The sequence below is a fragment of the Carex rostrata genome, chromosome 12, assembly GCF_964058835.1.
Source record: "Carex rostrata chromosome 12, lpCarRost1.2, whole genome shotgun sequence".
NCBI lineage: Eukaryota > Viridiplantae > Streptophyta > Magnoliopsida > Poales > Cyperaceae > Carex > Carex rostrata.
Window position 1 is genome coordinate 10,000,787 of NC_135929.1, and position 22,986 is coordinate 10,023,772.

Below are 22,986 nucleotides of genomic sequence, written 5' to 3' on the forward strand. Positions count from 1 at the left end.
GAGACACAAAGAGTACAGAGGGAGAGACGGAGACAGAGAGAGAGACGCTAAGTTGAAAATGAGAGGCGCGAAATGAAAATAAGAAGAACCCTAAGCAGGTTATATAGGGAGTTATCATTAGGATCGGTTGTTTATAAAAAACTGATCCTAATAGTATCAGGATCGGTTTTTTATAAAAAACCGATCCTGATACTAATTTTTTTTGGCGGGACCAACTTTGAAAAAAATAGTATCAGGATCGGTTTTTTATAAAAAACTGATCCTGATACTATGAGCATCGGTTTTTTTATAAAAAACCGATCTTGATAATCTTTTTTTTTTCAAAGTCGGTTCTACAAAAAAAATAAAAATAAAAAAATAAAAATAAAAAATCAGGGTCGGTTTTTTTTATAAAAAACCGATCCTGATACTATTAGGATCGGTTTTTTATAAAAAAACCGACCCTAATAGTATTTTTTTTTTTTGTAGAACCGACATTGAAAAAAAAAAAATTATCAAGATCGGTTTTTTTATAAAAAACCGATCCTGATACTATATATAAGAAAGATCACTGAGGTAAACCCCACTCATATTGATGGTCTATCAACCATCAAACGGCTACCATTTATTTTCTTTTCTGTTTGGTAATGCATCTACACCAAGCTTCTAAATAGCGAAGCTATAGCGCCGCTATAGCGGTTTTGGACCCAGAAAGCTAAGCTACGGGCAAAAACTGCGCTAATCAAGCTACGACCGCTATAGCGGTAATAGCGGTCCGCTATAGCGCGTAGCGCGTAGCGGCAATAGCGGTAATAGCGGTCCGCTATGCTACATGGGTTATGATTTTGCAATTTTTTTTTCTGAAAACATGATTTTGCAATTTTAATGGGCCTTAATATCTAGATTGGTTTTTTTTTTTTTTACTTTATTAAGCTATATCAATACAATGGAACATGTGCGGGCTATACCGCTATATCAATTAAATTTTGTATCATGCATTAATATATGGTAGTGGTATATTTTGAATATAAAATATATTGATAGTTTTTGAATTAGGGATATTTTGAATGACAATTTGAACTTTGTATTGGTTTAATATGAATAATATTAGAATTTCTTAATTAATTTGATATTTTTTTTCTTGATGAGACATTTTTACTAGGCAAAGCCTTCTATGGACATAAGGACCTATTTGTAAAATGAACATATTTTTATTTTTAAAGTTCAAACAGTCGATCCGAACCGTTCATCTGTTCTCCATATTAATATGTGCTTGGAGACCAAATTTTACATTTTTCTGATTTTTTTTACTATTTATTAAGATGGGTACAAAATTCAATGGTCTGAATTTGATAATTTTTATACCCATCTTAATAAATAGTAAATAAATTCAGAAAAATGTAAAATTTGGTCTCCAAAGATATATTAATATGGAGAACAAGATGAACGGTTCGGATCGGCTGTTTGAACTTTGAAAATAAAAATATATTCATTTTACAAATAGGACCTTATGTCCATAGAAGCATCACTCTTTTTACTATTAGTAGAAATATAAAATATAATTTTTAAAATAAAAAAAACGCTATTTATAATAGCTTTCGCTATAGCTCCGCTATTCGCTAAAGCTTTTTTTTTTGGTCTCCCCGCTACACCGCTATAAACGCTATTTAGAAGCTTGATCTACACAGATAAATATTAAGAAAAATGTGAAAAATATAAAATTTATTTATTTGTGTTTGTATGGCCAAATCAACTCTACTATGATCAATTTTGTACAATTTTATTATTATTAATGACATCAAATTGTTAAATGGAATGCAGACCGTTCATTTCTGCATGATCATCCAACAGTGGGTCTGTAATTAAATGACATGTAATAATTTTTAAAATAATCAAGATATAACATGGAACATTAATAACGTAAAAGTGCCGAAGGCCCGACAACTGTAAGTTTTGATCCAACGTAAATTATTTACGGCCGTGCGATGTTGCTATATTGTTTTGCTTTGATGAACTAGTACACGAATCCCGAATTGTATCAAATTTTATAATGGTGAAATTAATATGACATTCTTTCATTTTAACGGTTCCGATCGACCAAATGCTAATATTCGTATTCGTTCCTTCACAACCCCACACAACAAGGGTTCAAGTCCTATGTATATTATTATATGGCACAAGTCATTGATGCATCATGCATGATTGTATAAAAAAATTCAATAGTCAAAATGACTTCAAAATGAAATATCAATGTCAAATAATTAATTATATTATCACATAAATTTTAATAATATAAATTACATTAATTTTCATCAAAAAAATTTTATAATTGAACCGTATGCCATATACAACAACCATATATATATTCTATTAATCACCACACTAATTACATATAACACAAATGCCTAATTACATATACTTCTGCAAAAAAAAAAATAGTATTAAAATTGGTTATTTGAAATAACTGATTCTAATACTATTTTTTTTTTCAAAGTTGGTTCTAAAAAAAAAAAAAAAAAAAAAAAGTATCAAGATCGGTTTTTAGCAATAAAACCGATCCGGATAGTATCTGGATCGGTTTTATTACTAAAAACCGATCCTGATAGTATCAGGATCGGTTATTATGTACAGAACCGATCCTGTTACTGTTGACAAAGGTAATAGAAGTGTTGGACTATTGTTAGAGGGTATTGTATTATGAGTATCCTGATAGTATCATTACATTTATTCTCTTGACCCTAGCATGACAATCTTCTATTCTGTAAATTTGGTAATTTCATCAAAAAGGATCATTTATAAGTATAAAGCATGGCCGATATGCACAATTTTTTGTTGTTGTTGAAGGAATCCACATTGATGTAAAGTAATCAAGAGATATAAGCAATTTGAGAATTTATCAAATAATAAAAATTAATTGGTGTTCTATATAACATCAAAAACACACAAGGAATTAAAATAATACTTATGTTATGACTCAACCAATTGAAAAGTTCTTTAACTTACGATTAAAATTAATTAGCCACTAAATGATATTAGAAAACATTAAATAAGTGGAGATAATATATCCAATGTGATCAACAATTGAGAGAGACTGGGACAGATTACACATCTAGGAGTTGAAGCCTTCAGCCTCGACGCATATACTTAAACCAAAGTCAAATAAAACAATATTTTGGTTTACCAGCATTACAATTTTGTCTATTACTGAAAGTTGGTTCTAAAAAAAAAAATAAAAAAAAATAACAGCTCAGATAGGGGTGTCAATGGCACCCTTTTACCTGTTACCCGACCTATATCGTATCCGAAAACACGGATAAGGGTAAGATTTTTATTCCGTTAGCTAATCGGGTACGGGTAAGGGTAATGATTTTTTTTCGTTATCTTACCCGTTTTAGTATAAGATAATTTAAAAAAAATAAAATTACATATATAAATATATATTTGTATGAAGATGTTACATGTTACAATAAAGTTTTTGTATTTTATTAAATTTTCATAATACAAATTAGTTGTATTCATTATTATTTTTTTCTTATTTTAAAAATTATTTTATTGAAAACACAAATTGAAATGTTGATGACACTTTTTTATCCGTTTACCCGACCCGTACCGTATTCGAAAATACAGGTAAGGGTAAAGATTTTTTTTCGTTATCATAACGGGTATGGATATGAAAATGTCTCCACCCGACCCGTATCGTACCCATTGACACCCCTAAGCTCAGATGTTTCTCTAGTATAAGCAAATTACTCAGATGAATTTGTAGCGCGGCCCGGTTGCTTTGAATACTCGAAAGAGGTTAAAGGTTAGTAGCTTGCATATTTTATCAATTTATCCTTTTAATTTTCCTTGAATCTCTTTGTATATTTTTTGGAGAGCTACATTTTTTTTTTTAAATAGTTGTACAAATACAATTCCATTTTTTTGGAAATATTTCCTTTTCCAATTCTAAGGACCTCCATGTGGCATTGCCCAAAGAACTTTTTCCTTTAGTATAATAATTGGATCTTGGCATAACAGAACTAATAGAGACAGGATATGAGACTTTTACTGATTAAGTAAACTTTAAGCCTATGACTGTTCAAAATTATTTAAAAAAAAATATATATATCAAGATCGGTTTTTAGCAATAAAACCGATCCTGATAGTATCTGGATCGGTTCTGTACATAATAACCGATCCTGATAGTATCTGGATCGGTTATTATGTACAGAACCGATCCAGATGCTATTTTCTGATATATTTTAATTTGTTAGATGTATTTAAGTTATGTGGATCGGTTATTATGTATAGACCCGATCCAGATGCTATTTTCTGATATATTTCAATTAATAAGATTTATTTGAGATATTTCAATTATCAGGATCGGTTTTTTGTTAGAACCGATCCTGATACTATCAGGATCGGGTTTTATAAACAACCGACACTGATAGTTGAATTATTAAGATCGGTTATTTAGAATAACTGATCCTGATAGTATCAGGATCAGTTCTAACAAAAAACCGATCCTGATAGTTCATAAATCAGGATCGGTTGACAATAAAACCCGATCTGAATAGTTTTTAAGATCGGTTCTTTTAAATAAACCGATCCAGATACTTATTAGGATCGGGTGTCCCATATAACCGATCCAGATAGGCCGATCCTGATTCCTGTTTTTCCACTAGTGGAAGGCTAACAACATGTCTCTAAATTTTTTTCAATATATAAAAATCTTTTTGAGTTGAATTGAAAGAGTTGCCAAGTTAAGCTGTTGTTAGTGGATATCAACGCTTCACATTTTAGGTTGTTTAGTATAAACCAAGAATGGTGTTAAGCAGGTCAATAAATCGTTACGAAAATTATACGAATTTGAGTAATCGGGCTGTCAGGTAATTGTTACATATCAACGATCTCTAAATTTGAGGAATTCCTTACTGGAAAGTGTATCGAGTATTTGATAATAGATTAGTATGCTTAAATGTTACTGGTATTGTTATTATACTTCACATTGTTGAGAGATACATATGAGTACATACTTGAATTTGTATACTTTATGCAAGGGAGGAATTATCTCTTCCAACTTATAACAAATGTATTGTGTGGCATTTTTTTTATTAAGCTTTGTGAAAATTACATTTCTCAGATGAGGAGGGGAATGCAAATGCGCAGAAATCACTGGGGTAAACCATCTGTGCCTTTTAGCATGTTTATCTATTTATGGTTTATATTTTTTTTTCCTTCAAATCATGGATAATTGATAGCTTTTATGGATTTGTTTTAGTGTAAAATAGTTCCTTGAGTGTTGTATTTTTATAATTATGCAAGTACCTTAATTTGAGGCGCTTATAATTTGGCCTCACAGAAGCAAACAATGCATGGCATTCCATCCCATGATTCAGGCAATTTTTTTTTTTTTTCAAATATTCATTGTGTGATACCAAAAATAAAAATAAAAAAATAAAGTAGCATAACCATTTACTCCTCAAATATTGCTCAGGTTGTGTTTCAGATGTGCGATCCATGTCAAGATTTGCGCGGATCAAGTGCGCACAAATCTTGACGCAAATCGAAATGCAATTGAACTTCAATCCAATTAGGGTATTAGATTTATGTTTATGACATCATTGAAAAATTCATTAAAAATTGTTTTACAGCCACGTCTGTCAAACCTTTTCAAAAAAAAAATTCATTGAAAAGTAGAAATAAAAATGATGGCCATGTTTTTATATTATTCATGTGGGATCGATGTATTCTAAGTTTGATACAATATGAATGTCATTAAACATTTTTTAATCATTAATTGGATAATTAAGATGTTCTTCAATTTGACACAAATTAGTCTATCATGTTTATAATTATAATTATTTGATATTGATAAATGTTGTGAGGTTTGAACAATAATAAAAAAACGTCCGAAATATTTATGTCATATTTTACTTGGAAGAGAAAATAAATATTTTTTTTAGATGAAAAATCGGATTATATTTTGGAATTATGTAACAAAATGTATTTATATGAAGAAGCTTTAAGAATGGACATATGCATGGTAGAAATTAAGATTTCCCTCATTTGTAATAGAGCCCAATTCAATATACATTATAGAAAAAAGGTAAATCATTGAAAAAATGGACGCATGTATTCTAGAGTTGCAGCTATTAATTTATCATTCATTCAATCGTCTGATCTAAATCCAACATTCTAAATAAGACATTTTTATTATGTCCATCCGGATCCTGTAAGTCCCTAATTGAATATTTATCCAAAAAATATAAAAAAAAAAAAATGACAGGAACTACCTTGCTCTGCTTTTCTTCTGTCTTGACCGTTGCTTGTCTTCTTTAATATCGTTTGGTGCAATAGAGCAAGACAAATACCTGGATGACCAACTTATCAGGTATGAAATAAAATCGTTCAAAAAAGCAGTGTCTCCTTTCCAGATGGAGACTGTATCACTCCTTATTGCAGCCAAGCAGGTAATGGATAGGCAAATTGACAAATGCCAATTCTTCACTGACTCCAAGCTATTGGTGGACACGTTAGACCCGCAAAGGAAACTACTTCCATTACAGTCCGCTGATTGGAGATCATATGCAGAACTTGTACAAATTGCTAGCATCTTTAGAGCAAACCCTTTCTACTGTTGCAAACATATAAATCGAGATGAGAATACAGAGGCCCACCTACTCACGAATTGGGCACGAAAGGAGCAGGTAGACTATGTTGGTTTCACCTTCCCTTTCTTCTCAGCAAAGTAGTAGCAGTCAAGGTACACGACAATACAGAGAGGCAAAACAGGATGTTTCGGCTCCTGTTCCTGTCGGGACCATTCTGTTTTGGCCTATCCAGAACCGGCACCTTTTCTGCATTCCCAGAAACAGCCAGGAACGGGTATGTTTTGGCCAGAAACATGTTGTTTCGGCTCCTGTTTCTGCCAGGACCATTCTGTTTTGACCTTTCCAAAACCAGCACATTTTCTGCATTCCCGGGAACACCCAGGAACAGATTTGTTTTGGCCAGAAACAGGAAGTTTCAGTCCTTGTTACTGCCAAAAACGTGCTGTTTTGGCCTTTCCAGAACAAGGCACTTTTTTGCATCCCCAGGAACAGCCAGGAACACATTTGTTGCGGCCAGGAACATACTCTGTTTTGCATGGGACCTAATTATGCTGTTTACAGAGGCTTCTCATCTTAGCGGTTTGCAATGAATAACAGGGCCATCTCTCTTTGCTTTTCAGGCCACTGTTTGCTGTTCTCAGTTGTAGCATTTTTTGTTTTCATTGCGGCCATGAAACATGCCATATAACAGCCACTTTGCAACTCTCTAGATAAATAAAAGTGCCCATGGGCTTTATAAAAAGAGCAAGACAAATACAACACTTCATAATTACCAATTTTCTCAAAGGGTAATTGTTAGAATTATAGTATGTGCTGAGCAGCAGAGATGAATAGTATTTTCTTTTTTCATATAAATTCATGGTCATGGTTATCTATATTCTGTTGTTGCTTTCAAAAATTAGAACAATTTATTCTGTTAGGGAAAAATAAACATTGAATTAAATTATTATAGATGAATAACACTAATTAAATTAAATAAAGGAACCAGACTCAACATTAATTAAGAAAAAAATGAACTAAAGTATTGCAAACATATTGGTTTTAATAGGAAAGAAATGATTTTGGATTATGAATGTCAATATTTATTGAATTTCTATCTAAAATATTGTTTGGGTTAAAACTAATTCAATGGACACTCTATTTTCCGAAATTTTTATTCATAATAAATAGAAAAATTAAATAATTAAAAATAAGAAAATTTCTATATTATTTTTACAAGTGGGAAGGAAATAATTTAGTATGGCGTCCTGATGAGACGCCATATCAAAAACAAGTCTCTGCCAAAATGAAGAAAAAAAAACAATTAAATAGTGGGACACCAATGGAACTAACCAACTCACCAATATTCTCTATTTCTTAAATGATTTTACAGTTTATTATTTCTTAATTTAGCATAATTTTATGGTTACAGTATTAGTATTTTGAAAATAATAATTGAAGTTGAAGTTGTGTTGGTTTAATCCAATACATGATATTTTGAAAAATGAAATGAAGTATCTTAAGAAATACGAAGCAACTTTAATTTTTTTAGAGTCCTCTGTTTTAGCAATCTAGAAGCTCCTGCGCAGCGGGTCCCATAGGGCATAGACCCCTTCTTCTGCGCGTAAAATAATTAGGATATATTCCCTTTTGTTAGTGGCAACGAGCAAATCCTTGGCTTTATTCTTAAAGATATAATCCAATACTTTACTGGTAGCTTTTTTCTTTAATCGGTGGCTTTATTCCAGGGATTGTTCATGTTCTTTACAATTATTTATCTTAAAATTTTAATCGTAGACATTGAAATCTATTTATGTAATTGTAATTTGAAATAGGAAAACTTAAGAATTTTTTTTATAGAAATAATTATTGGAGAAATAATTTTTATAATTGGGGTTATTAGTTAAAACATATGCTTGTAAATTAGATGAATTAAAATAAACATGTATATAGTTTAGTTGGTGTGTTATCAATAGTATAGTGACTTGCTATAATACTTTTTCGAAACCTATCAGAATGATAAAATTAAATCATTAGAACCAATCTACTTCATGAGTCGTGCATTTTCTACATAAAATTTATAAATTTTTGAACTCATTTAGTATATAAACTCAAGCAAGAGTAATACATTTTATTTGTAAAATCAAACTCTTAAGACCAATCTACTTTATGATTTGATATTTTCTGAAATTTTTTAATAAAAATAAGCAATAAAATATTTAATTTAAGAAGTCATACTCTAATCAAATACACCGTAGTCTAGTATTTACAATTTTTGTTGCCAAAAATATAATGATCATTTATAAAGACAAGTTTCTTAAATAATGAGAATTTGGTGTAGAATAAATAAAATAAGATTTCAATAATTTTGATTGAATGTTTTAAGCCATTGATTCAAACTGATAAAATAAAAATAAGCACTTCAGAGGGAACAATAGTACCCCAATTTATAGCTTTTTCAAAGAATATGATTACCAATAAAAGTTGTGTGAACTCGACTTTATTGCTTTTTCAATTAATTCTTTCACCACGTTCCACTTAGTGTCTTAGCGGTCCCAGTCAGTCGTGAAAAGAATTTAATTTCGGCTGGGTTTCTTCTAAGAAAATGCCACAGAAAGTACGCAGAAACAAAGACATTTCTCTTCTCCATTTAATGAAACTGGAGACTTCAAGCAAGAATTTCCGTATCTTCAGATCGGAAGTTAGAATCTAGCAAGGACCGACCACTCCGGTAGTAAATAACTTGAGAGGATGTAAACAGAAAGGATGGAATACCCATCCGAAAGTAAAATCCTGTATAGAAATGGTCTACAGGTTATCTGTAATTAAAAGTTCAATCAAGACCACTACAGCAGTGACTTGCCAAAATAATATAAATTAAGTATGAATTCAATTACTAATTCTATCAAGGAAAACTGCTCCATTGGGCATAATTTGAGTCAAGATAATGCTCAAATAAATATGGTTCAACTAATTTGCATCTAGGTGCATCCAAAACATGCTATTTGAATGAAGCCAAACTTGGTCAAAGATGTCCATGATAAGATTCTAGATAAGTGAAGATTCATTGATTAATATAAAGGTATAAAATGAGAGCAAAAAAGATCATGCAACCAATTTGAAGGAATATTTAAATAAACAAGACAGGACTAATTTGAAACACTAACATTATGAACAGAATATACTACAATTGAATTAATAACTCCAGGTAATGGTGATTAGATGCAGACCTGGCAGCAATCTCAGGTGAGTATGAGAAATAGGCTGAGACTGCACCTCTACCACCTAAACCTAGTGTTAGTGTCTGCAGCTTCTCTTTCAACTGTACACAAAAAATAAAGAAATAACAAAAATCGTCTTTTCTTTTCTTTCACCAACATTCAGGTTGTCATGATTCGTTCATTCCAAATCGTTTCGTTCCAAATCATCCAGGTTGTCATGATCCCACCTTTTCTTATTGAGTGCTGTAATTTTTGCCAAAATTCTGGTACCGAAGAGGTACTTACCATGATCTTGGTACCCACTAGCAATTCTATCTGCTCCCAGCTCTCTAGTGCATAGGAGCACTCAAACAGCAAGTGCACCGCTGTTTCACGGTATTCCTCTGAACACATGACACATGAAGTGTCACAAGCTATCCCTCTTCTTTCAAAGATGACACAGCTCGGGAGACTTTGATTTAAATATTGCTCTTAGATGATCTTGTTTTAAGGACACAGCGCTATGCTATAGACTGTAATTGTTAGATATTTTCAATTTAATTTGTACTTTTAATAGCCACTATCAAGCTTCTCAAAAAAAAAAAAAAAAAAAAAAAATTACTAGTGTCGCTTTCTTTTTGTTTGATAGAGAAAATGAGAGCGAGAGATTAGTTGTTGTCATTAGAATATATTCCCTTTTGTTAGTGGCAGACAAGCAAATCGTTGGCTTTATTCTTAAAGATATAATACATTACTTTACTGGTACCTTTTTTCTTTAATCGGTGGCTTTATTCCAGGGATAGTTCATGTTCTCTACAATTATTTATCTTGAAATTTTAATCGTAGACATTGAAATCTATTCATGTAATTGTAATTTGAAAAGGGAAAACTTACGAATTTTTTTATAGAAATCATTATTGGAGAAATAATTTTTATAATTGGGGTTGTTAGTTAAAATATATGCTTGTAAATTAGATGAATTAAAATAAACATGTATATAGTTTAGTTGGTGTGTTATCAATAAAATCAAATCGTTAGAACAAATTTACTTCATGAGTCATGTATTTTCTACATAAAATTTATAAATTTTTAAACTCATGTAGTATATAAACTCAAGCAAGAGTAATACATTTTATTTGTAAAATCAAACTCTTAAGACCAATCTACTTCATGATTTGATATTTTCTGGAATTTTTTAATTAAAATAAACAATAAAATATTTAATTTAAGAAGTCATGCTCTAATGAAATACACAGTAATCTAGTATTTACAAATTTTTGTTGCCAAAAATTTAATATAATGATCATTTGTAAAAACAAGTTTATTAAATAATGAAAATTTGGTGTACATAGAATCTGATAAAATAAGATTTCAACATTTCAAACTGATAAAATAAAATTAAGCACTTCAGAGGGAACAATAGTACCCCAATTTATTTTTGATTACACAGTGCTTCTCCGAAAGCACAATTTGTGTATCGGGTCGCTGACAGTGTAATTAAGTTTTTCTGAAGGTATTTAGACTTATTAATGAATTGTTACATATGATGTTTAGTTTGTGCCTGCCACAAAGAATATGATTACCAATAAAAATTGTGTGTAACTCGACTTTATTGCATTTTCATCTCCTCTGCATCTATCTACGGGAAAGCTACTATTGTCTCTCCATCTCTGTCTTTCACTCTGTTTCTCCAAACTCAATCTCTCGCTCATACAATTTCTCAATTCATCTTTCTTCCAACAATCTTTTCTTCTTCTAGCTTAAGCCTTTTAGTTTTTACTCTGAGATACTTCCAATTTCCAAACCAGCAATGGCAGACCTGTTGCTATCATCTCTGATCCCAATCGTGATGCGGAAATCAGCAGATCCACTGGTGCAGCGGATGGGTGAGATGTGGGGCATTGATGACCAGCGCAAGAAACTCCACCACAAGCTGCTCGCTGTACAGGACGTACTTACCGATGCTGAGGAGCAAGGGGATGCTAAACCGTCTGTGAAATCCTGGCTGGCCGAGCTCAAATCAGCAGCCTACGATGCTGACAACGTTCTTGATGAGTTTTGTTATGAGGAGCTGCGCCGGGATGCTGTGGCACGCGGCCATAACTTATGTTTCGGTAAAGTAAGTGGTTTTTTCTCTGTTGAAAATCCAGTTCTGTTTCGGTATAAGATGAGTAGAGAGTTGAAGAAAGTTGTGGAGAGGATTGATGAGCTGGTCACTGAGATGGAGAGGTTCAAATTTGTTCTAGGTCGGCAAGGGCGTGTTCTTCAGCATGTCGAAACCCATTCTTACGTAATTGAATCTGAGATTGTAGGGAGGGAAGACGATAAGGAAAAATTAGTGACCTTGTTGACTGAGGTGTGTCCGAGTGAGAATCTCATGGTCTTGCCAGTAGTTGGCATGGGAGGGCTCGGAAAAACCACCCTTGCCCAGCTAGTCTACAATGACCCAAGGGTAAAAGACCACTTCAAATTACTCGTATGGGTTTGTGTGTCAGAGGAATTTCATGTTGGAGCTCTCACAAAATTGATCATTGATACAATAGTTCAAAAGGACTGCAAAGTTCCCCTTAAGATGGAGTTGCTTCAGAAGCGTTTACGTGAAGAGATACACGGAAAGCGATATCTTCTTGTATTGGATGATGTTTGGAATGAAAATGGAGATAAGTGGGAACAACTGAGAAATCTATTGAACTGCGGTGATTTAGGGAGCGTTGTGCTTGTTACCACGAGGAGCGGCAGAGTGGCAGATGTAATGGGTACAATACCAAAACATAATTTGGGATACTTCAATGAAGAGGATTCATGGAAATTATTTCATAGGAGGGCCTTTGGTATGAGAGTAGTAGAATGCGAAGAGCTTGTTGAAATTGGAAAAAATTTGGTCAGGAATTGTCAGGGACTACCGCTAGCCATTAAAACACTTGGTAGCTTAATGAGTTATAAAAATGAGGTAGGTCAGTGGTTAGCAGTGCTCGAACAGAGCATGATATGGGAAAATAAGCATGCTAATGATGATGGTGGTGTTTTGTCAGTATTGAGGCTAAGCTATGACCACTTGCCTTCATACATGAAGCAATGTTTTGCTTTCTGTGCAATATTTCCAAAGGATTGTGTGATGAAAAAAGAAAAATTGGTGCAGTACTGGATGGCCCATGGATTTATTCCATCTGACGGGTCGGGAGGTCTTGAGATGTCGGGTAGTGATATCTTTAATGAGTTGGCTTTGAGGTCCTTCTTCCAAAATGTTGAGACATTTTGTTATGACCCATACAATAATAGGTTTGAATGTATATTTTACTCTCAAACCACGTGCAAAATGCATGATCTTATGCACGATCTTGCATAATCTGTGATGAGAGATGAATGCCTCTCTATTGTGCGACCATTACAAATGAATAATACACCCAAATACAATGTGCGACATATCTTATTCGGAAATCCCAAGGAAATTAATGTAGCCATTAAATGCTTTCCTACTACCCGTAGTCTCATTTTATCTACAAGGAGAGAATTTTATGATGTGGAAGATGTTGGATATGTGAAATCTAACTTCTTACGAATACTAGACTTGGGTTACAACTCTATTGAAAATATGACAACCCTTCGAACTATGAAGCACCTCAGATATCTCGAGCTTTCGGTGGAGAATTTGACAACAATATCTGAAACAATTAGCACACTCTATCTTTTGCAAACTCTTAGGCTCTATTATTGCGGCCATCTTTCAAAACTACCTGAAGGAATGAGATATATGAAGAGCCTTCGGCATTTCTATGTTGATCGTTGTTTTGAATTGAAGTGCATGCCACCAAGCCTCGGAGAACTACAATATTTACAGACATTAACACATTACATAGTTGGAACTGGTGTACAAAATAGAATTGGGGAACTCAAGACCTTAAATCTAGGGGGTCAACTATGTATCTATAATCTAAGGGAAATACAAGATGCTAGAGATGCAAGAGAAGCAAATATGGTTTCTAAACAAAATTTGGAGCAGTTGCAGCTATGTTGGGGATTGCCGGGATATGTAAGACCTAAATTTTGGGGCTCAGAGGCAGTGATTCTTGATCTTGAGGTGTTGGATGCACTTAAACCTTGTAATAAGTTAAAAACTCTACAAATCGATACATACAGAGGATGCAATTTTCCCGTCTGGATGACAGAATATGAAATGCTGGAAAACCTAGTAACACTACGTATAATTGAATGTAAGTGGTGCACCAGTGTACCACCATTGTATATGCTACCTCTTCTTAAAACCTTGTACATAGCTTATATGGATAATGTGAGGCATCTTTGTTGTGGTGTATTTATGAGTGCTAAAGGTGGTGAAGATGCACCCATAACTTTTCCATCACTGAAATCCTTGATTTTAATAGACATGTCAAATTTGGATTGTTGGTGTGAAGGTGATGTTTCAGAAAAGACATCACTGATTTTTCCTGTGCTAACTGAGCTGGAGATCAATTGTTGTCCCAAGCTAACTGCCATACCTATCGCACCTTTACTGGAAAAAATGATAATTGAAGAAAACCAAACACTATCGTGCTCTGTAAGTAGATTAACAACTATCCGCATGCTCAGCCTTCAAAGTGAGTATAATGCAGATAAAACTCTCTCTTTTAAACCTTGGGTGTCTCTCGAGAAATTAACTATCAAAGGATTCAACCACATCATACCACCAACAGATGGAAGAGAAGGTGCAGAGCTGAGTGTTGATGTTAATGCAACAGCTCTTCGAGAAGTATCTATCAGTGATGGCAACTTTTTTTGCTCATCTATTCCATCCAACTCACCTTTATGGTTGTGGAAATGCTTCAGATTTATTGAAAATCTTTATATCGCAAATTGTGATAGCCTTACCTTTTGGCCGGAGGAAGAGCTCAGTAATCTCATATACTTGCACAGCATACATATTTCCAGTTGCAGGAACTTTATCGGATCATTATCGGAGCCACTTGTAGAGATGTCGACAAGGCAAGTCCAATTGCCAAAACTTCAAGATTTTTCTATCAGTTCTTGCCCGAATGTGGTTGAAGTTCCCAAACTGCCAAGATCTCTTGAGAGTTTCTCCATGTCTGATTGCGTAAAGCTGGAAAGCTTACCAGAATGGTTATGTAGTGTGGTGGGTCTCAAAAAGCTAATAATTCATTCATGTAATTTGAACTCCTTACCGTCAAGCATAGGATGCCTAATTGCTCTTGAATATCTCTGGATTGATGATTGCTTCAACCTAGAATCTTTGCCAGAAGGGATGCAAGGTCTTGAATCACTCAAGACCCTTATATTCAGCAACTGCACCAAAATAAGGATCCTTCCAGAAAGACTATTACAGCGATTAAGGAGCCTTGATCGTTTAGAGATCAGTGGGTGTCCCCTCTTGCAAAGGGATTTGCAAAAGCACGGCAAGTATTGGCACCTAATCTCTGAGATCCCACGTCTAAAGATTGAAGAAGGGGGTCAATCCAGCAAAATAGGAGACCTAACTCGGTTGATTTCATCATGCAATATCCCTTGTTCGTCAGTGCGATCTTAAAGATATCATCATTTGTGAGGTACATTTTCTCCTTGCTATATAATTTTGAATCTTCTCATTCTATCATATTTCTTAAGAGTAAGACAGAGGAATCTTCTCACGTAGCAAATTATAAATGTAGGACAAATTAGTAACTTTGGTGGTGAAATCCAGTAATTGATACGGCATTTGTCATATTATGATTCATATTTAGCTTGTAACTTGCAATCAATATAATTTGTTCGCCCGAATGCTCTGCTTACGGTTGCTCTGATTATTCGGCCAACTAAGATTAGTAGTCAATTATGATCCATTTCAGTTCAGGTCTAATCTGGAATTTGTTATACAATAAAAATGTTAAAAGTGTCTGAATTAGCAGTAGTTTTTCTATATCATCCATTCACTAAATTGGACTAACTTCTCTTCATTTGTACATTCTTTTGTAGAGACATGGAGTTGGGCTGCTGATTTATCAGTTGAAAGTGACCAAAACAGTATGTATTTGATTTAACACTTCTTTAGATATCTACTTTGACATTTTTGAAGTTCAAATCTGAAAATTATATTACCACTGTGTAAATTGCAAAATATGTTCTGCTGTTAGAAATTGAGGTTTAATCAGGCATGAAATTTACTGATATGGCCATAGATTTTGGTCATATGAACTGTATATTATAACTTAGAACACAACTAATTCCGAGTGTAGTTGACTTAGTTCTCATTTTTACAGTAGTTCAATTTGTGCTTAGAAAGTAGGTTCAATTTCAGTTGAGTCTAAATATATTTTGCTTAGAAAGTAGGTTCAATTTTTGGATAAACTATCATTAGTCTTATTTAATGGTTGGGTACCATTTACAAATTAGCAAAATATATTTGCATTAGTCTCGATGCTGAAAAGTGCATGCATGTGTTGTTGACCTGAAAATTAACGCAGTAATCATATGAAGCCACCTCGCTGAATCGAAAGCCTAGTGATTGTGATAGAAGCTCAGGGTTCTCAAAGCTGATATTTTCTGAAAAATTGTGTTCTTCAAATTATTCAGGTGGCCATTCTGGTGTCTACACTATGGTGCAACGTTTTTTCTCTTGTTGATAGCAAGTACTGAATAACTTTCTCATGTGGGTCTGTTTGTCAGTTGGAAATCTTGTTGATTAGTGTATGAAATGGTAAGAGAGTGTTAGAATGAGTGTTAATGGCTTGATTATTCGCTTGTAATTGTAAAGACTCCTTGATATAGTGAATTTGCGTCGTGTGTGCTCCCGTGGTTTTTCTCCGAAAGGGTTTCCACGTAAATTTTGTGTCTCTCTTTTATTTTTTGTGCTTGATTTTTTGCTTGAGTTGGCTTCTTATTTAACTTTCATATTTTTCCATTTGGTTGAGTATTGGTGTATGCCCGCTTAAAAGGTGTTTGACGAAATTACTCCTTGAACTGCTTCCGCGTGTGAACCCCAACATTGTTATTATTATTTTATTATTTTTACAATTAAGAAATTAATGGAACATGTTACCACACTTTCCTTTTTATATATATTTACGTTATCTCTGTCTTTTTATTTGGTTAAGTACTTGAGCGAGAATTTCTCTCTGTTTTTTTTTTTTTTTTTTTTTTGTATACTTGTATTTTTCACAGATGCTTCAGTCGAGATTTGTAGTGTGATAAGATATAGAAAGAATATCATTTTCTTGTTTATTGTAATTTTCTAAACCAAAAAAGTAATTACAAGGGTATATATAAATTCAGAAGTATATATAAGAGCGGTATAATGGAAGATGATCCAAATGAAAATTAGGCCACTAAAGAAACTCTGTACATTTTGGGTTCTAAGATAATTAGAGACTATAGATCCACATATACCTCTATTTCAATTCACTTCAGGTCAAGCGGCATAGTTGTTGCCGCATAAATTATTACAAATAATAGGTAAAATCAAAGAAAATCAGAATGAAACAAAAATCATTGTTGCTCCATATTTTTCGCCACATTAAAGATATGATAAGAAAAATGATCGAAAATAAAATGTCTTAGCTCTAATTATTCTTCTCTAACTATCAAAACATAAATCTCTCCAACAATCCTTGTAAGTACAAAAAAATAGTTTGGACCATATTTATATAAATTTTCTTAGGAAAAATCTCCAGTCCTGCATAAAAAATTCAGATCCCCACATATCATGCACGCTCTCATTTGACCTCATAAATATATACCAGTAAAATTGATGTAAAAGTTGATCTATGTGAAGCCTTTTAATTGAATTCTCAATAAAATCTAAAAGATGATACCGGGGCCTAAAAGTTGATCTATGTCAAAATAGAGCCCATATTTAAAACATTCGCGTTAAAAAAAAAAAAATTTATAGGTTCAACAACAAGCACTTAGTTCTGGCTGTAACAAATTTTGAAGAAAATTAAACCAAACCGCCAACATTGATCCATTACAGCAGCTCGTGTACTATACAACATAGATTCGTAAATTATATCTAAATAATTCGTTTTTTTAGTGATGTCGAACTGAACGCCGAATTATTTGGTTGACCAAATTAATTAAACCTGAATAATTCACGAATTTTACGAACTATACGAATTATTTGCGATTTTTTCTCAGAACATTTTCTTTTCTTTTCTTTGTTTGCTCTCTTGCAAGATTAAGATCTCTGATCCGGAGAATTCCGAATTATTTCAGAATTATTCTAGAATGACGAATTTTTAAACTCGCCAGACCAAACCCGAATAATTCATTTGCCATTATGCTATACAGTGATGATAGTTGTGTTTCCTTGGATAATATTCGTATTGAAAAATTCTCATCTCGACCAGTACAAGTGAAGTTACAAGCTCAAAAGAAAGAATATCAAGAATAGAAGGAACAAATATTATCCTGTATTAATAAATGACAAATGTTTGGATACGAATTCATACTTCACATGCACAAGCTCTCACAAAAAATTCAGAGCATACATGTAATTAAGACGAATATATACAACAACCATCCAATTAATCCGCTTATTAAGTAAACATGCACTGACTGGAGACTCCATTCAGCCTATCGAGCAAAGCATTAAAATCCATAGGCTGTCCGCTCTCCGCAATTTTCATGGCAACACCCATGACCTGTTCTCTTGGATACCCCATACTAACTGCCTTGGATAGACATCGGACAAATTCGGTCTGATGGCCTTGTCGGCTGTTAGATCAGCATTAAGATTCGTGTAGAAAATTCATCTAAACTTTTGCACGAATCAAAAGCCAGATCGAACGGTTATATCTGACATTGAGATTGAATTTGTCCGATGTTCATTTAACTATCATCTCCAATCCACTTGAATCACGATTACTGTTCATTGTTTGCGAGTTGGAATGGGATATTTTGGAATCACGATCAATCTGGAGAGTCGCAAATCGAAATTCAGGGTTAATTTACAAAAGAGAAACAAAAGGCCAACACCACCACAAATATTAACTACATATGCGATGATGCTCCTCAAGGTCTAACAAGCTATACCTTTTAGAGTCGTGGAAAATTTACTCCAAGTTGTACTATTTGAGGATTTTTTTTTTAAATAAAACTGTTTTTAATCCTTTTAACAGAACGAGCACTGTTTATGGTAAAGTTATAAAAAAAAAAATTCTACCAGAATCGGTGGAGGCAAAACATTATTTTCTTCACCGATTCAATCAGTGGAGTTATTTTTGAACTACCGATAGTGCTGATTTTAGATAAATGTGAAATTTTTTGCTTCACCGATCCTAGGAATCGGTGGAAAAACTGATTTTTTTTGCCTCCATCGGTCTCTAGTACTTTCTCCATGTATAGTGCTTGTTATGTTAAAAACTTTAAAAACAGTTCTATTTAAAAAAAAAAAATCCTATTTGAGCAACCTAATGCACAATTTAAATATCTCTCAAAATAGAAGGCAGGTAAAAAATTTATAATATTTCTGTTTGGATCTGGACGGTCCAATTAGAATCTGTGCGAGTAATAAAGTAGCTCCGTACGTTCTATCTCAGATCTGATTAATTCTGATTCTGATCGAACGGCCGTAATCCAAACATAAATATTATGTTAGCTCTGAAGATATGGATTATGTAACTTTGTTCTCTTTATTGTTTTTCAATTAACATGGCCTGCAAGGAGTCCGGATCCCCCAAAGTAGGGATGTAAACGGATTGGATATTATCCGGATCTGAATCCGAAAATTAGTGAGTTCGGATAAGTTGAATACAGATATTTTGGGTTCGGATCCAGATCCAGATTCGGATATAGTTATCCGTATCCGATATTCTTACTTTACCGGATCATCCGAATATGCAAAATTTGAACCGTTTCGCTTAGAATTTAGAAAGATGTTAATCTGGGCCTGGGCTGGCGGAAGCTGCTTCATAACATTTTGAAATGCTTTAAGACTTCGGAGTATATATATGCATCCATTTTACTTTTGTGGGACTAAGAAGTATCCAGAATTCCGGATATCCTATTTTTAGCTGCTCCGACAATTGCTTACTTCAAAGAGCAATGAATTACATTATTTCATAATATTTAAGTTAACTGCTCCGATATTTGCTTCAGTTCTAACTTTCTTCAATGAATTACATTTTTCTTGTGAGGAAACATTTTATATTACCAACATTGTTTTTAATTATTTGAATTATATTTGTGTTCATATTTGTATCCGTCCAATATCTAATTCTTATCTATTTCTGTTTAATATCCGATCTGTATCTGTATTCAAAACTATCCGTATTTGTATCCGAAAAATTATAAGAATATGAATACGGTTTGATCACTACCCGATCCGTATCCAACTATTTACATCCCTACCCCAAAATAACTCAAATTTTGAGTATGGATCCGGATTATCAGATTAAAATTCAGTTCAATCTAATTCGAGATAAAATGCATGTTACCCCTACGGCTGTAAATGAGCCGAGTTTGAGCGAGTTACCTCCAACTTGTGCTCAGCTCATTTAGTTAATGAGCGAGTCAACTCGAGTTGGGATGGCAATAACAAGCTGTAAAGCTAACTCGAGTTGGCTCACAACTCATTTGACCAGTCAATTTTCTTTGTTATAGTTATATATTAATAACAATTTAACTAAATATAAACAATTCAAATAACTTAGTAAGAGTTTATATAAAAACAAACAATTCAAATATAATTAACAAGACATCTAACAAAACAAATAATCCAAACAACAACTTAAGGAGTTATTTAGAAGGACATATGATTTATTCTGAAGAAACTTTTGTGTAACTCGAGTTATTAATGAGTGAGTTGAGATATGTTCAAACTCAGTTAATTTATTAAACAAGTTAACTAACTCGAGTTGAAACCGACTTAAATTGTAAATGAAATAGTTTTATTTCAAGTCGCATGATTTTCCTGCAATTTGGGGCTTAATTCCAAGTCGACGTAGGAAAATTGTGCAACTTGAGTATTTAAAAAATAAAACTCAAAAGTTTATTTATTTTTTATAAAATATATTATAAAATGAATAAAAATAAAAATGTCTGCAATAATGTCACAATTTTTTTTTCCTTCAACAAATTTGTACGCCATTAGATGAGAGGGAGAAAAATCTAATGCAAAATTTCTGGACCATTCTCCATGCCACGTGGCAGCATCAGAGTAAGCATTTTGATTAACAGACGTGTGAGTGGTCCACAGTCCACACTGTTTTCTCATCAACGCCAAGGCACAGCTGGTCAGCTGCTAATCTGCTATTTTTCCCAACTCCCAACGAAGATCCAGTTGGACGCGGTCTAGGTTTCAAATTGTTTGGCAAGTCACTGCTGTAGTAGGCTTGATTGAACTTTTAATTACAGATAACTTGTAGACCATTTCTATACATGATTTTACCTTTCCCGATGTGTCTTCCTTCCTTTCGGTTTACATCATCTCAAGTCATGTACTACCGGAGAGATCGGTCCTTGCTTGATTCTAACTTCCAATAATAAGGTGTGCAAATTCTTCCAAGTCTCCAGTTTTTATAAATGGAGAGGAGAAACCTCTCTGTTTCTGCGTACTTTCTGTCGCATTTTCTTAGAAGAAACCCAGCCGAAATTAAATTATTTTCACGACCGACTTGTTTGGCTTGGTTTGATTCTCCTTTGTGCTAAGAAACCCTTAACGCGTCATCGTGGAATGGCATCACTTCTCTGTTTCATGTATATATATCTCTCATAAGTCGCAACCATTAATAAGTAACAAACAAGCATTGCATAATATCTTTCAGGCTCAGCAAATAATTTGAAGGAAACAAAGAGCTTCATTCAATATGACGGTGAGTTCATTTGCTATATGTGATGTCTGATAATATGTTGTATTATTTGCTCACAAATAATATACAATTAATATTAAAGAATATTAATAATACATTTTGTTTGTTTGTTTATAAATTAACACATGCTTTATGGAGATCCAATATTAATTTATCTTCAATACAGATTTTAGATATGTGTGTACACATGGATTGCCAAGGGTGTGAGAGGAAAATAAGGAAAGCGCTTCAAAAGATTGAAGGTGTAGAACAAGTGGAGATAGATTTAGAGAGGCAAAAGGTAACGGTAACCGGCTGGGTGGATCAAAACAAGGCGTTAAAGGCGGTGCGAAAAACTGGAAGAAAGGCGGTCCTTTGGCCGTACGGTTACTCTGATGGCAACACATATACTAATACCAGCCAACAATACTACAATAATCAACAATACCATCCTGCATTAGCTCAAAATAGCATGAGCTATGGTGATGCTAATTATTCTTCTTCTACGCCGTCGCATAACTATTATAAGCATGGATATGGTGGCAGTTATGACAATTCTCGCGAGCGTGGAAATTACGAGTACCATTATCAGCCACAGCCAGCGCTGGTGATGTATCCGGCTAGAGTAGGTCAAAGAACAGAGGATATGTTTAGTGATGACAATCCTAATGCATGTTCTATTATGTGATGGATTATTAAATAGTTTTTTCTTATGTTAATATTTATTTTCATTTGTTACTCTTTTTTAATCGAGATTAAGACAAAAAAAAAAATATCATGTTTGGAAATTGTTGTAATTTAGAATTTTAGATGGTTCCCTACTAGTTCGATATATATGTAACATTAGCAGCTTTTAGTTTCATTCTTTCTGATAACATTAGCAACTTTTAGTTTCATTCAAACCTTGTGCTTCCTTGTGCTCACGTTTTTTATCTCATCACTAAAATCCTTGTGCTTTCTGTCATTTTTCCGGCTTTCGGCATGCCAACGCATTAATTTTGCATCATTTTTATTTGCGAATAAATGTTCCAGTATGGATATCATAGGAAGGTAATGTAAGACTTTAACCGGAGGTCCTTTCTGGTCTAAATCATCATCACAGTTACTCTCGTCATTTGTCTCGGGTTTCCTATATCGGTTTGTACCGCATTTTGGATGTTATGCCATATCTTTTTCAGGGAATCAAAACAATACACAATAATTCAAACATGCATGTATTCTTTGTACTTTCAGACTCAATGGACACAACATTTGTTTGGCTCTGTAACATGAATTTGGGAGCTTGTTGTCATCCGAAAGCATCTCTCCTACGAGTTCTAATAATTCACTGAAACTTTTATCACTCTAACCATTACTCGCCTTCAAACGATATAGTCACAAAACAGCTTGTAATTTTGTAAATCTAGTATAACCGGGATATAATTTTTGTTTGTAATCATTTTTAAATTTATCTGAAAA

At 33.4% G+C, this 22,986-nt stretch overlaps 1 protein-coding gene and 1 pseudogene across 2 annotated transcripts; both read left to right on the forward strand.

Annotated features, from left to right (window-relative positions):
• The first annotated feature begins 11,490 nt into the window (after window positions 1–11,490).
• Window positions 11,491–16,527, forward strand: LOC144562734 (disease resistance protein RGA2-like; annotated as a pseudogene). Its single transcript, XR_013514192.1, has 3 exons — window positions 11,491–15,312; window positions 15,719–15,766; window positions 16,316–16,527. The product of XR_013514192.1 is annotated as a disease resistance protein RGA2-like (transcript).
• Window positions 16,528–21,498: 4,971 nt separating this feature from the next.
• LOC144563175 (heavy metal-associated isoprenylated plant protein 28-like) lies at window positions 21,499–22,384 on the forward strand. The gene is made up of 2 exons (XM_078312584.1): window positions 21,499–21,552; window positions 21,716–22,384. The coding sequence occupies exons 1-2, from the start codon at window positions 21,547–21,549 to the stop codon at window positions 22,214–22,216; spliced, it is 507 nt and encodes a 168-aa protein (XP_078168710.1). The 5' UTR covers window positions 21,499–21,546; the 3' UTR covers window positions 22,217–22,384.
• Window positions 22,385–22,986: the final 602 nt, after the last annotated feature.